This window comes from Panthera leo, chromosome B3 (genome assembly GCF_018350215.1).
Source record: "Panthera leo isolate Ple1 chromosome B3, P.leo_Ple1_pat1.1, whole genome shotgun sequence".
NCBI lineage: Eukaryota > Metazoa > Chordata > Mammalia > Carnivora > Felidae > Panthera > Panthera leo.
In genome coordinates, this window is record NC_056684.1 from 48936167 (window position 1) to 48948456 (window position 12290).

General features: G+C 35.4%; 1 protein-coding gene across 5 annotated transcripts in view; it reads left to right on the forward strand.

Annotated features, from left to right (window-relative positions):
* Positions 1-12290, forward strand: part of CCPG1 (cell cycle progression 1) — a 42085-nt gene that overhangs the window by 12634 nt on the left and 17161 nt on the right. For 4 of the 5 annotated variants that reach the window (XR_006203571.1, XM_042941954.1, XM_042941956.1 and 1 more), the window contains exons 2-4: positions 8111-8179; positions 10441-10561; positions 12200-12276. Coding sequence is in view for 4 of the 5 variants with exons in the window: in XM_042941954.1 (XP_042797888.1) it covers positions 8120-8179; positions 10441-10561; positions 12200-12276 (258 nt within the window). In the remaining variant the exon portion in view is untranslated. Of the gene's footprint in view, positions 1-1407; positions 2817-8110; positions 8180-10440; positions 10562-12199; positions 12277-12290 lie in introns of those variants that run through there. The other variant, XM_042941955.1, reaches the window with a different exon arrangement.

The window sequence follows — 12290 nt, forward strand, 5'->3', positions numbered from 1 at the left end:
TAATGTACATCAGTGGCATCACAACAAAGCAAAGTTGATGTTGGTAATGTTAAGGTGTGGCACTTTTATGAGGGCTGTCTGTGCTACAGAGTTAGAGTAAAATGCCTTTGCGTAGATCTGAACTAGACTTCACTGTCTTTAAGACTTAATTGAGAGCATCCTCAGTATTACACCAGGAAGGCTGGTCTCCTGATAGATACAAGAGTATTGTCTCTCTGACTGCTGAAAGTAAGATGAAGTGATACAGAAGCCAGCTCCAGCTGGAGACTTTCATTTTTTACAATATATTTTTGCTATGCTTTTGTAAGAGGTCTTTTTAGAATTGAGAAGTACAGTAACATGGTCAGACCACTGGGGTGATGTGGCATTAGGTTTCATCAAATTTTCTTTCCTTGCTGCTAGAGACTTCATTTGGAAGTTGAAGAGTGGGTGAAATTGGTAGATGATAATGGATTTCTTAAGCTTTTCTGTTTCTACCTCTTCACTGTGGTAGGTAGTGATTTTAGTGGCTCTAAATCCCTTTTGAAAATACGCAGCATTAAAAAAAATACTCATAACTATGCTCAGTTCAACACAGGCAAGTTTAGGGGTGGAGCTAAAGTTGAAGCTCTTTATCAAACAAAGCCTTGAACATAATACTAACAAGCAGAGTAACTCGAGGAAAAAAGTGACACAAACTACATTAGGCAAGTTGTGCTAAGAAGTAAGACGTAAATGCTGTAAACTCAGGAGTAGAGACCATTGTGTCAGAAACTGATCTAGGAAAATTTCATGAAGGAGAGCTGAGCATTAAGTATAGAAATGAGAAGAAAGGAGGAGGAAAGCATTCCAGGAAGTGTAACTTGATTAAGTGAAGACATGGATGAATGAGTGTCCATTCTGTATTCAGGAGACATAGTAAGTAGATTACTTTGACCAGGTGAGATAGTTCAGGAGGGAGACTTAAGTGATTGCCAGATAGTGAAAGTTTCTGAATTTCTCTGTAAAGGGTTTGACTGTTTGTAGAGAATAGTTATTCTCAAGGTCAGATTGGAGTAAGTATTGTATGTAACCTTCCGTCAGTTTCATCTTTGCCTGTATATAATTGTTTTGGGTGTTTATATATGTTTATGAAGGGAGTAAGAAAAGTGTTGAAAAATGGTACTAGAGAAAGTGACAAGTGCCATAATAATTAAAACAGCATTGGTACAGGAATATAGATCAGCGGAACAGAATGGAGACTACAGAAATTGATTCATAAATGTATAGAACTTAAAAAAAATTTTTTTTTAATGTTTATTTTTGAGAGAGAGACAGAGTGACAGCGGGGGAGGGACAGAGAGCAAGGGAGATACAGAATCCAAAACTGACTACAGGCTCTGAGCTGTCAGCACAGAGCCTGATGCAGGGCTTGAACTCACGAACCATGAGATCATGACCTGAGCTGAAGTTAGACACTTAACTGACTGAGCCACCCAAGTGTCCCTATAGAACTTTACATAATAAAAACTGGCATTTCAAATCATAGAAAAAGTATGAAATTTCCATAATCGAGATATTTTCTCACACCAAAAGGGAAAAAAATCCAGATGTATAGATTTAAACAGTTAAATGTAAAGCCAAAACTGAAAAAGTCCTAATAGAAAATATAGGAGAATAGTTTTGTCATCCTTGGATTAGGAGAGACTTTTTAAGAGCAAGCAAGATATATAATAGAGGTGTTCTAAAGAACACCCTGTTCTCCATCCTCTGTATTTGACTGCATAAAATTTATGATAGAAGGTATTTTTAAAAAACTGAAGCATTTTAGAAGAAAATATTTGTGATGGGTGTAATAGTGAATTATTTTGTGACCCAATTTAAAGAATTTCAGATCAATAAAGATAATCAAATAAGAAAGTGAACATAAGAACATGAGATAATCTACAGAAAAGGAAATAAGGATAGTCAGTAAACATTGGGAAAGATTTACAACCCCACTAAGTTATCTGGGGAATGTGCATTAAAATAAGATAGTTTTTGCTCAGGAGATGATCAGACATTAATGATGGTTGTTAGCCTTTTGAGGTTATGGAGAAATAGTTGCCCTCATATTTTGGTAGGAGACCTTCCCTAACCTTATCTAATCTTATTCTGATCCCTATCCTCCAATCCCTACATTCAGTTTTCCCCCTTCATGCTTTATTTTTCTCCACAGTTATTAGCCACCAACTGACTTACCATATATTCTGCTTGTGTGTAGCCCTAGAATATGAACTCTTCAAGGAAGGTCCTGGTGTTTTGCCACCCTGCTGTGCTGTATCCCCATCACTTGGAATAATTCGTGCATGGCACATAGTACTTGCTCAAGAAGTATATGCTGACTCAATGAATGAAATACTTATGTTTCAGATCAAGATAGGCTCATTTAAAATATTTCTGAGGAGTTGTTATTGGAGAAATAATTAAATATAAAGGGTGTTTAAAAATTTTTTATTAGTTGGGTTGTTGGATCCTCTTCCCTTTCTCATGATGAAGTCTGGTTTAAAGCAGGCATTTTGATATCCTTTTGGGGAGGTGAAAGTTCCAGAGCCTTTGAAAAACATTTTAGAAATAGATTCTTGAAAACTATCTAGACTGCCTTATCTTTGATCCCACTTACAGCACAGCAGCACTTTTGAGACCTTTGCTGACAGCCCATTGGTTGGCTTACATTGGAATTATAGACATGTGGGAGAATAATGCTCCCATTCTTCTCCATCATGTCTAATTCTAGAAGATATGGTGATAGGAAACCTTACCCTTTTCCATAGTAAAATGTAGCTACTCAGGAAGGATGAGGGGCACCATTATATCAGGTAACACTCAATCCAGTTATACTTTCTGAGATAAAATTAACATTGCTGTTACTACTTTTGACAACTGCCACCTGAAGTGTTTTACGTCTTTAGCCCATAACTCCCCTAAACTCAGTCTCCAGCTTCCTGCTTGATGTTTCCACTTGGATGTGATAATCGCTGTCTCAAATTTAACATGCCCCAAAATAGTTCACCAGTTTTCTTTTCATAACCTACTGCTTTTGAAGTCTTTCCTGTCTCAGTGGCAATTTGGTTTTTGTATTTGTTTAGGCCAGGACTCCTCTCTCACACCCTATATTCAGTATATTGGGAAGTGTCGTTACTTAGCTGTACCTTCAGAATATATTTGTGTTATCTGTCCACTTCTGATTATCTTTATGGCTACCACCCTGGTCCAAACCACCATAATCTCTCAGCTGGATATTGTAGCTTTGTAAATGATCTTCCTGCTTCTGCCTTTGCTCTCCCCCACAGTGCTGTCTAAAGAAGGCTACCAGAGTGTTTTCTTTCTTTCCTCAAAAATTTTCTGTGACTCTTAGTTTAACTCCGAGTAAAAAGCTATAAAGTCTTAGGATCTATAAGGCTCTACGTGCTTGTTAGCCCTCTGTCCTCATCTTTTCCTGCTTTCTTTTCAGGCCACTCTTCTCTACCACACAGGCCTCATTGCTGTTCCTCAGAGATGGAGGCAGGCTTCATTCCAACTTTGTACCTGCAGTTTGGTCAGAAATGCTCTTTCCCCAGTTAACCACATAAGGATTGCCTCACCTATTCAAATATTTGCTCAAATATACTTTTCTTAATGAAGCTTTTCCTGACTATGTTTTTAAAAATCAGTCCCTTCCAACTTTGGATTTTCTGTACTCCTCTCTTGTTTTTCTTCATAGTTAGAAATATAGCATCAAATATACTGTGTATTCTAGCTGTTTATGTATTGTTTATTGAATGTCTCCATTGTGGAAGATGAAATGCACAGTATAATTGATGATTTTAATTCAGGCTATTGCAATGTAGAGAAAGTTCATTAATGAGAAACATCTCAAAGAGAGAGGAAACCAAGGGGTTTTATAAGGGCAAGTAAACAAGGGAATCATGAGGAGAGGTGGAAGTGATTCTTAACCTGGGATTTGTGAGGGAAGGTTGGTCCTTTTGCATTTAGTCATTTGTCAGAAGACAAAACAGGACTGGGAGATTTTTCAGTGTTCCTTGCTTTCCTCCATCACAGGGCTCAGATGCAGTTCAAAATACTCAACTATGAATAGAATTCAAGCCCCAGGAGGCAAGACTCCTGTCTGTTTTGTACTTTGGTGTATGGTATTTTCAATACCTAGCAAGTGCCTAGATACTTGATAAATGTTGAACAGGTGGGTAAAGGAATGAATTTAAAATGGTAGTCACCTTAGGCCTCCTGTCTGCTGAAGAATGTGTAATTATACCCATGTAGAATTGGTCTTTCTGCTGTAAGTAGCTTCATAAATGAGATGAGACTCCATGGAGTAAATTTACATCCTATCATCACCAGCTTGTGCTGTATTCTCTGGTGATACCATGTGCTTGTAATACTTACTGTCAAATTCTCTTCAATAGAGTTCTACATACAAAATCTTAACATATTGCGAGGTGAGAGAGTCCATTTAAATGATGTCTCCTATTCTGGAATCTCTTATTATAGACTTTGAGTTTTATCTGGAAGGCAGTGGAGACTAATTTTAAGTGATTTGAGTAGTTCAAATGATTAGATTTATGTTTTTGGATAAACTTAGTGTGGGCAGCCTTGTAAAGGAGTGACTGGAAGGGAATTGATCACATGTTAGAGATCCATGAGGGAGCTGTTACCTTAACTGAAGTGGGAAATGATGAAGTTGGGGTAAGAGTGGATTTTGGGGTCAAGGTGAAGTTTGAGCTATCCTAAATCTAGGGGTTGATATTTTGTGGCTTTTCCTTATAGCCAGATTGTTTTTGGCTAATGCTGTTCTCTGAGATAGCAAAAATAGGAAGAACAGCAGGAAGATGATTTTAAGTCTTGTAGATGTTATATTTGAAATGCCCAAGAAGCCTAAGCAATGGGAAATGTATGACAAAGAAACTACTCAGGACTGAAAGGAAGCCTGGGTCTAGAAAAGTGCTTCAAGTTTATCATCTTCATAAAGTACCTTAACTTTGTATGATTGTTTATGCCTTTGTAACTTCCCATAAACTGCATATTTCTAAATTATTAGTAATGCTCTTAAAATGGGAGGAGTTTGTGCCTTTACCTTTGGTCAAAATAATGGGAGAGGAACCTCATGGGTCCCTGCAGAATTTTGATTTCCTTGAACAGTTTAGACTTGTGTTACTAACTGCATCATCATCCAGTAATCTACCTTTCTTCTTTTTGAGTACCTAATATGTGTCAAGCGCTGTGCTTGTGTGTTGGGATTATATAATAGGCAAGTAAATAAGCAGTTACAGCACAGCATTCTCTTAAGTGGTAGATTAGGGAAAATACTAGTCTTTGGGGATGAGGTAGGAAGGATGGGCACAGGAGTTTGGGTTGAGGTAAGGGGCTAGGGAACTGATCAGAATATCTGCAATGTCAAGCCTTTTAGGGTATCAAAGTCTGAGCAAAGGGAATGAATGGAGTGAGGATGAGATGCTAGAGATGAAACATTAGATATTCAGTACCTTTGGGCATTACCCTGAAGACAGTATGAAAATCTTAGCATGTTAAAGGAATAATATAATAAAATTATCGTCTTAGGAAGGTCACTGACGAATGAGGAGGTTCATATACAATGGCACCTTTTAGAGTCAGTGTATTTAGGGTGGGGCTCAGTTTTTAAAATTTTGCTTTAATTGCAGTGCACCCAACTTTTTGAGAATTGCTGACTTAAGTGGGTTCTTTAGTAAGGCTCTGAATTCTACTTAACCAAACTGTTTCTCTGGTGTTATGTCCAGTAGGGAATCTTTTTTTCTCATTTGGACTGGATGTCAAATTTGTCCTTCCTTCCAGATGAGTAAACTAAGAATTAAACTGGGGCCTGATTTAATGGGGCTCCTTGATTTGAAAATCTCAAATATGCTCAAGTTGTTCCAGTTTAGCAATGTATATAACTTTATTTTGAAATGTTGGCTTTGTTAATTTGAACACCTGAGCTACTAGATTACTTTGTTAGAAAACGAAAGCTAGGAACTACCTGTTTAAAAGAGCCGTTTAAATGGAAATTACCTAGAGAAAAGTAGGAGATATGTACACACTAAATATCTCTGGGTTTGGTAACCAACCCACAAGTTTTGGAAGATTATTAAGAAAGCACTGGTAAGTCTCAGAGGTGAGATGAAGCAGTATTGAGAATGTGGGTTATAAAGGAGGTTAGAAGCTTTCACAGGAAGGAAGAATGTTTAGGCTTCAGGTAGTTTTCTTTATCCTACTTCTTGTTCCATGGTTTTTCCAGCTACCCAGTCACTTAAACCAGAAACCTGGGAGTTATCCTACCAACACTCTCTCCCTTCTGTATTTGGTTATTAAATCCTTTAAAACAAAAATCTTTGATGTCTTTTCAAATCTTTCCTAACCCTGTCCCTTCTTTGTTCCCTCCTATTCATGAATCCTGGTTAAATGTATACTCATCTTCTCCAGGGAGTATTGCTCTGATGGCTTGCATCTCCCAGGTCTAGGGCTCTTTAATTGCTTGCCACCTCATCTTAATATATGCACTTTTAAGATTCATACCTGATTTCTTTTAACATTCCACTCATGCTAGATTAATTGCCTTGCTTAGAACTTTCATATTTAGTTTTTTCTGCCTTTGTTTTTGCTCTGTAATGCTTTTTCTGTTCTTTTGGGACATCCGGTGTCATCTCTAAAGGGGAAACAACTTTATTTTTTTGTGAAATCTCTCAACTTTTAAATTTTGGCAACTAATTCAGTTAAAAAAACTTGCTGTCTCCCATGTCTAAAAAACATTGTAACCTCATAAAGACTTCTTTGACCATTCCTCTTTCCTCCTGTGAAGTTAATTGCTCAGTTTTTGTGTAGTCTCATATGTCAGCTCATAATTTTCAAATTGTTATAAAAGAATTCAAGTACAAATAGTAATGTATCAAAGTTTTTTTTTTTTTTTTTAACTCATAAAAACTGGTTCAATGAGGAATTGGGAATTGTATAATAGCTTAATATGGAGTGCTGTAGCCTTTGGGGTAATCTTCTCTACTGGAATAGTTTACCTTTACATTTATGGAGTTATAAACTGCCTGGGCCCTAATCAGTTGTAAGTAGGAAATCAGATAATCAGGTGACTTACTAGAAAATGCTCTAGCATGACAGTATAAGTCACACAGTCACACAGTCTTTGTATCTCATTTTAGGTTTTGAGTAATTTGTCTGAATACATGCTAATTTTTATATTATTAGTGGCCAAGTACCTCTTTGTATTTTCTCATTTTAAAATGTTAATTTTTCCAGAATCACTAATAGAAGATTCAGACCAATATTTTTTGGCCTGTTTGTAAATGAGCACTGTTTTCATATTGAACTATCTGCATTAGCGTTCTGTTAGAAACGCTAATTCAACTTGAATTTAATGTGTTCTCAGTGTATGTACAATAATAGGAGCACTTATAGGACTTAAATATGTTGAACGAAGTCAGTAAGATATCATTTGATTAGCTTGGTTTTGAAGTTTAAATAGGAGTTTCAGATAGAAAGGGGAGAACAAACCAGGTAGAGTGACCAATATATATACTGCTTTAGGACTTGAGTCTGGGTTATTATCAATGACCTCAAGTTTCTAACCCATTTCTGGTCTCCCCCCCTCTCCCCACTTTATTTTAATTCAGGTGGAGTATTGCTGACGTAGTTATTTTCATAAAAACTGTTTGATCGTATTCTTTCCCTGCTTGAAAAATCTAAATTGCTTCATGTTGCCAACACAATAGACTTCATTTTGCTTGGCCTGGGAGCTCTTCCGCTATTTGGTCTCTCAACCCTTGATTTACTCACAGAGTCAAATTGGCTTCTCCTTTCCCTTCAGTTCTGCCTGGCCAAATCCTCCATTTTCTTTCAGACTTTATTTCTTTATTCCAACAATATGACTGTCCATATATTCTAACTGAGGAGGTTCTCTTGTCTTAAAAGTTTGGTTGTATTTGTTCATAGAAATAGGCAATTATATGCCCTGTATGATAATTCTGTGGGTGGGTTGTCTCAGTTTCACCTGGAAGGCAGCAAGCCACTTTTCATACTAGATCACATGTAGTGCTTCCTATAGAATTTTTAAAAATATACCCCACATGTCAATATATTTTTATATTTGTAGACCTGAAAAATGTCTGAAAATTCCAGTGACAGTGATTCATCTTGTGGTTGGACTGTCATCAATCATGAGGTATGCTATTTAATACTTCAATACATGAGGTATGCTATTGAATACCTTAATATTTAATATGCTATTAATACTTTTAATGCTATTTAATACAAATAAGGCAATTTGTAATATTACAGTGTTAGTGGTGTAAGCTGGGCTTTTTGAAGGCCATTATTTTTTTACGTTGAAGCCTAAGGTTCCATTGTCCATAGCTTGGACACTTTTGCACCCATATTAAACTTCACTACTGAAAACTCTTAACGAGCAGTATCTTTTGCATTATAGTACATTGCTTTCCTCAGCTTTGAGACATTAGGCAAATATTTATTGAAGGTTTATTATTGTGTAGGGCCTGCACCTTACCTACATTCTCATAGAATTGTAAACAACCATCTGTGGTATAGATTGTTTTCATTCTCATTTCATAGTTGAGAAAACTAGATATTAGAGAGGTTAAGTAATTTGGCCAAATTTTATAACTAGGAAATGTTGGCTGCATTTAAACACACCAGAAAGGAGCATGGAGAACATATGTTCTACTTTTGGTATGCTATGTTATGTTATGTTATTAGCAGAACTTGACAGAAACAAGGCTATGGCCAGAACTCTTTAAAAAAATGAATATTCTTACAGAAGTATGATGTTATGTGACTAGTATATAATAAGCATTAATTTCTTTTCCACATTGGTAATATATGTTCATTGTAGAAAAATCATAAAATACTGATAAATAGAAGCAATAAGTTAAAAGTCATCTATATTTAAAGTTTTAAAGGATTTGTCTACAGTTTTCCTATTTGTTTTTAGGATCTCTTAAGGCTTGACTTGTTTTCCTTGACTAATAAAAGTTTTAAATGGTATTTTTTATAATTACTTTGATAATTTAAGGCTTAGACAGTTGGTTACTCCTGTCTTCTAAAAATCACTATTAACCAAAGAAGGATTTTTTTTTTTTTTTCTGTAGTATAGTTGGAAAATTTAATAGCAGCTGTACCAATTGAGATTGGGGTGGTTTCTTTTTTAAATAAGTGACTTTTCTATTTTTAACCTGTTTTATACAAAGCTTAGATCAGCTCCCATAGCAGTAACTTTTCCTTCAAGGATAATTAACATTATAGGAACAAGGAAGCTGTGGGAGTCTTACTTAGGATTCTGCATTGTGAAGCAAGGCAGGAAGCCTCTCATGCACTTAGCCAAGGGTGTCATTAGGGTGCTTCTGTTGAAGATAATCTTGTCACAGAGTAGATCAGATTCGTATTTTCATCCCTCTTCCCTCTGTATCTAGTTATCCAGTTCTACTCTTTCTTGCTAATGTCTCTTACATGTGTTTACTTTACTTTTCCATTGCTACCATTCTGTTTTAGGCCAGAACCTGTGTCCCTTGCAGTCCCCAATTCAGCCCTACCCTGTTTCTGTCATTTCCCTACCACTTTAGGCATTCCCAGAGTCTTAACATTCAGAATTCTCCTTAGGACTAAACTCAAAACCTACTCCTTTAATGAATTCTTTTAATTTTTGCTGTTTTGAGTTATGTATATTAGGAGAACTTAGACCTTTCAGTTTCATGGATCAGTAAATCACAGAAAAAATTGGGAGAGGGGCATGAGGATAGGTAGAATCAACTTAGTGGTTAACTTTATTTTACTAATTAAGATATGAGAAAAAACTGTAAGATCCACTATTTTCTTAAAGAGAAGGTAGTTGACATCAAAGTAGGGAGGACAACCTTGGAAGAATAAAGAATAATCTAAAATTTTATAGTGAAAATTTACTCCCATCAATTCTATAGATACATTTTAATCCTTGCCTTTAGACTTTTAGTTCTGCATTGCCATAGTAAATAGTTATTTGCATGTGGAAATTTCTCTGAATAGGTTGCAAATTTGAATTTTGGAATTGAGGTTTTTATACCTCATAACACATGGCAAAGTGCCTTGCATAGTACCTTTGTAAATGTTGAGTAGAAGTAAATTAATAGAAATAGCAAAGCTTAAAAACCTACCCTCTGTGATCAAATTAATTGCTTGGGCTTATAAAATAGAGTGCAGCATTTGACTTTTGGCTGACTTCTCTTAGAATCTAACCCTGTGATTCCATTCTGCTGTTTCCCTGACATAGGCCATTATGGACTAAATTGAATAAAAGGTAGTCAGATTAGATACTGTTCCCTTTGAAGTATGGCAGCATCCAGGACTTTTAACAATGGAAGCATCTACATGTAGTGAAACCCAGCTTTGAGCTGGATTTGATAGACATATAACTGATGATCATTTTATCCCTAGGGGTCTGATATAGAGATGGTGAATTCTGAACATGGCACAGCCAGTGACAGCTGTGAGCTCGCTCCAGAATGCACATCTTTAGAGCAAGAGGAGCTACAAGTATTACAATCAGAGCAAGGAGGTAAGATGTTAAAAGGAATCTGATTTTATTTTTTTTAAATAGGATGTGTGAACAATAGTGTGAATCTTGCATTCTTTCTAGTCAGGCAGCCTTTCTGGCTAATCAGATCCGGTCACTAAATGACTAAAATTTTCGTGTGGATTGGGTAGTGACACCAACCAGTGGTTTATTTGCAGCTATAGTATCTATTTCAGCCTCTGTATAAACTCTTTGATAATGCAAGTGTAACCAGTAACTAAACACTACTAATTTTAAGACTAGTGATATACAAAATACAAGAGATTTACTAAACTCTTTTCTAGTTAGCATCACACTTCAAATTACTTTTGGTTAGAAGTGGTAAAAAAGGCATTTAACTGCTTTACTCTTCATTTTTAAATGACTTCTTAAACGGTTTTAAAAAATTGCATTAAAATGTAAACAGAACATATTCTCCTCAGGAGAATAAAGTGGATACGTCATGTCTAGAAGTAATGATGGATTATACCTGTTAATCTTGTTTTCAGCCTGTGTATTGATTATTCTCATTTGAACAGTGATCCTCATCTTTGATAGGTCAGATTTTTCTCCCAAGAAATACACATACTCACATATATAAAAGTATTTCCAGACTTCCTTGGGAGTTCTTGGACCCAAGTCCACCTTTGCTGAAAGACTTAATTTCAGATTAATACTCTATTAGGGGCTATGTAACATACAGATGACAAAGTTTTTCTTTTTTTTCCTCCTCTGTTTTTTTTGGAGGGACTAAATTCTATGAGAAATACACACATTAATGACAGAAAAAAATGATGAACAAAACAAATTTTAAGTCACCCTTAATTCTTTTTATCTGGAGGTAACTGCTATACATAAAAATTGATAAAATTAATAATAATCTTCTTAAATTAGTGTAATAAAATATGCAAATGCATATAACGTTTGGTATATGTTCTTGGCTGTGCATAAAATTTATGTTTATCATGTATTATTTTAATATTTTTAACTTCTATGAAAATTTTATAGGCTTTTGTATGAAAAATAGAATTGTATGAACTCTAGGGGTTTTTTTGTACATTTTTTTCTTTGAGGAGTTTCTTATAAAATATATCTCCTGTAGTGACATTTTGTTTTTCTGTGTTCTTTTGAATCCTTATTTTTTATAGTCCTTTTCATGGCAAAGAACTCATAATTTGAAGCTGTAGTTTTGTTTGTTGAGTTACCGGGTATTGACAGTCATTAGAATAGTGCTACTTTTAGGAATTCTGAATAAACTAAGAGTTCAGGAAATGTACCATCAGATGTCTGAAAAATGTTTTCCCATATTCACAGATTTTTACAAACACCTTAAATTTAGTACTTTGGTATTGTACAGTAGAGATTATGTTGTTTACTTAGAGATTGTATTGTTTTTTTTAGTAGAATTTAAATGAGTTCAGTTCGGTATCTAAAATTATCCTCTGACAATTTCAAATAATTATATTTGAAATACAGAGATCTTTTTAGCAACAGTAGAGTGATGGTATGGTTGTATATGACATTTCATTAAATCCACTTACAAAATTAGGAGTAGATTTTATGTACTCAGATTATAATATATGTGGCCTATAAAAAGTCAGTTAAGTATAATTGATTGAATTGATCTTTGCTTTATATCAGAGAGTAGCCAAAATGGCACAGTGTTAATGGGAGAAACTGCTTATCCAGCTTTGGAGGAAACGAAGTCGGCACTTGAGGTAAACATGTGTTT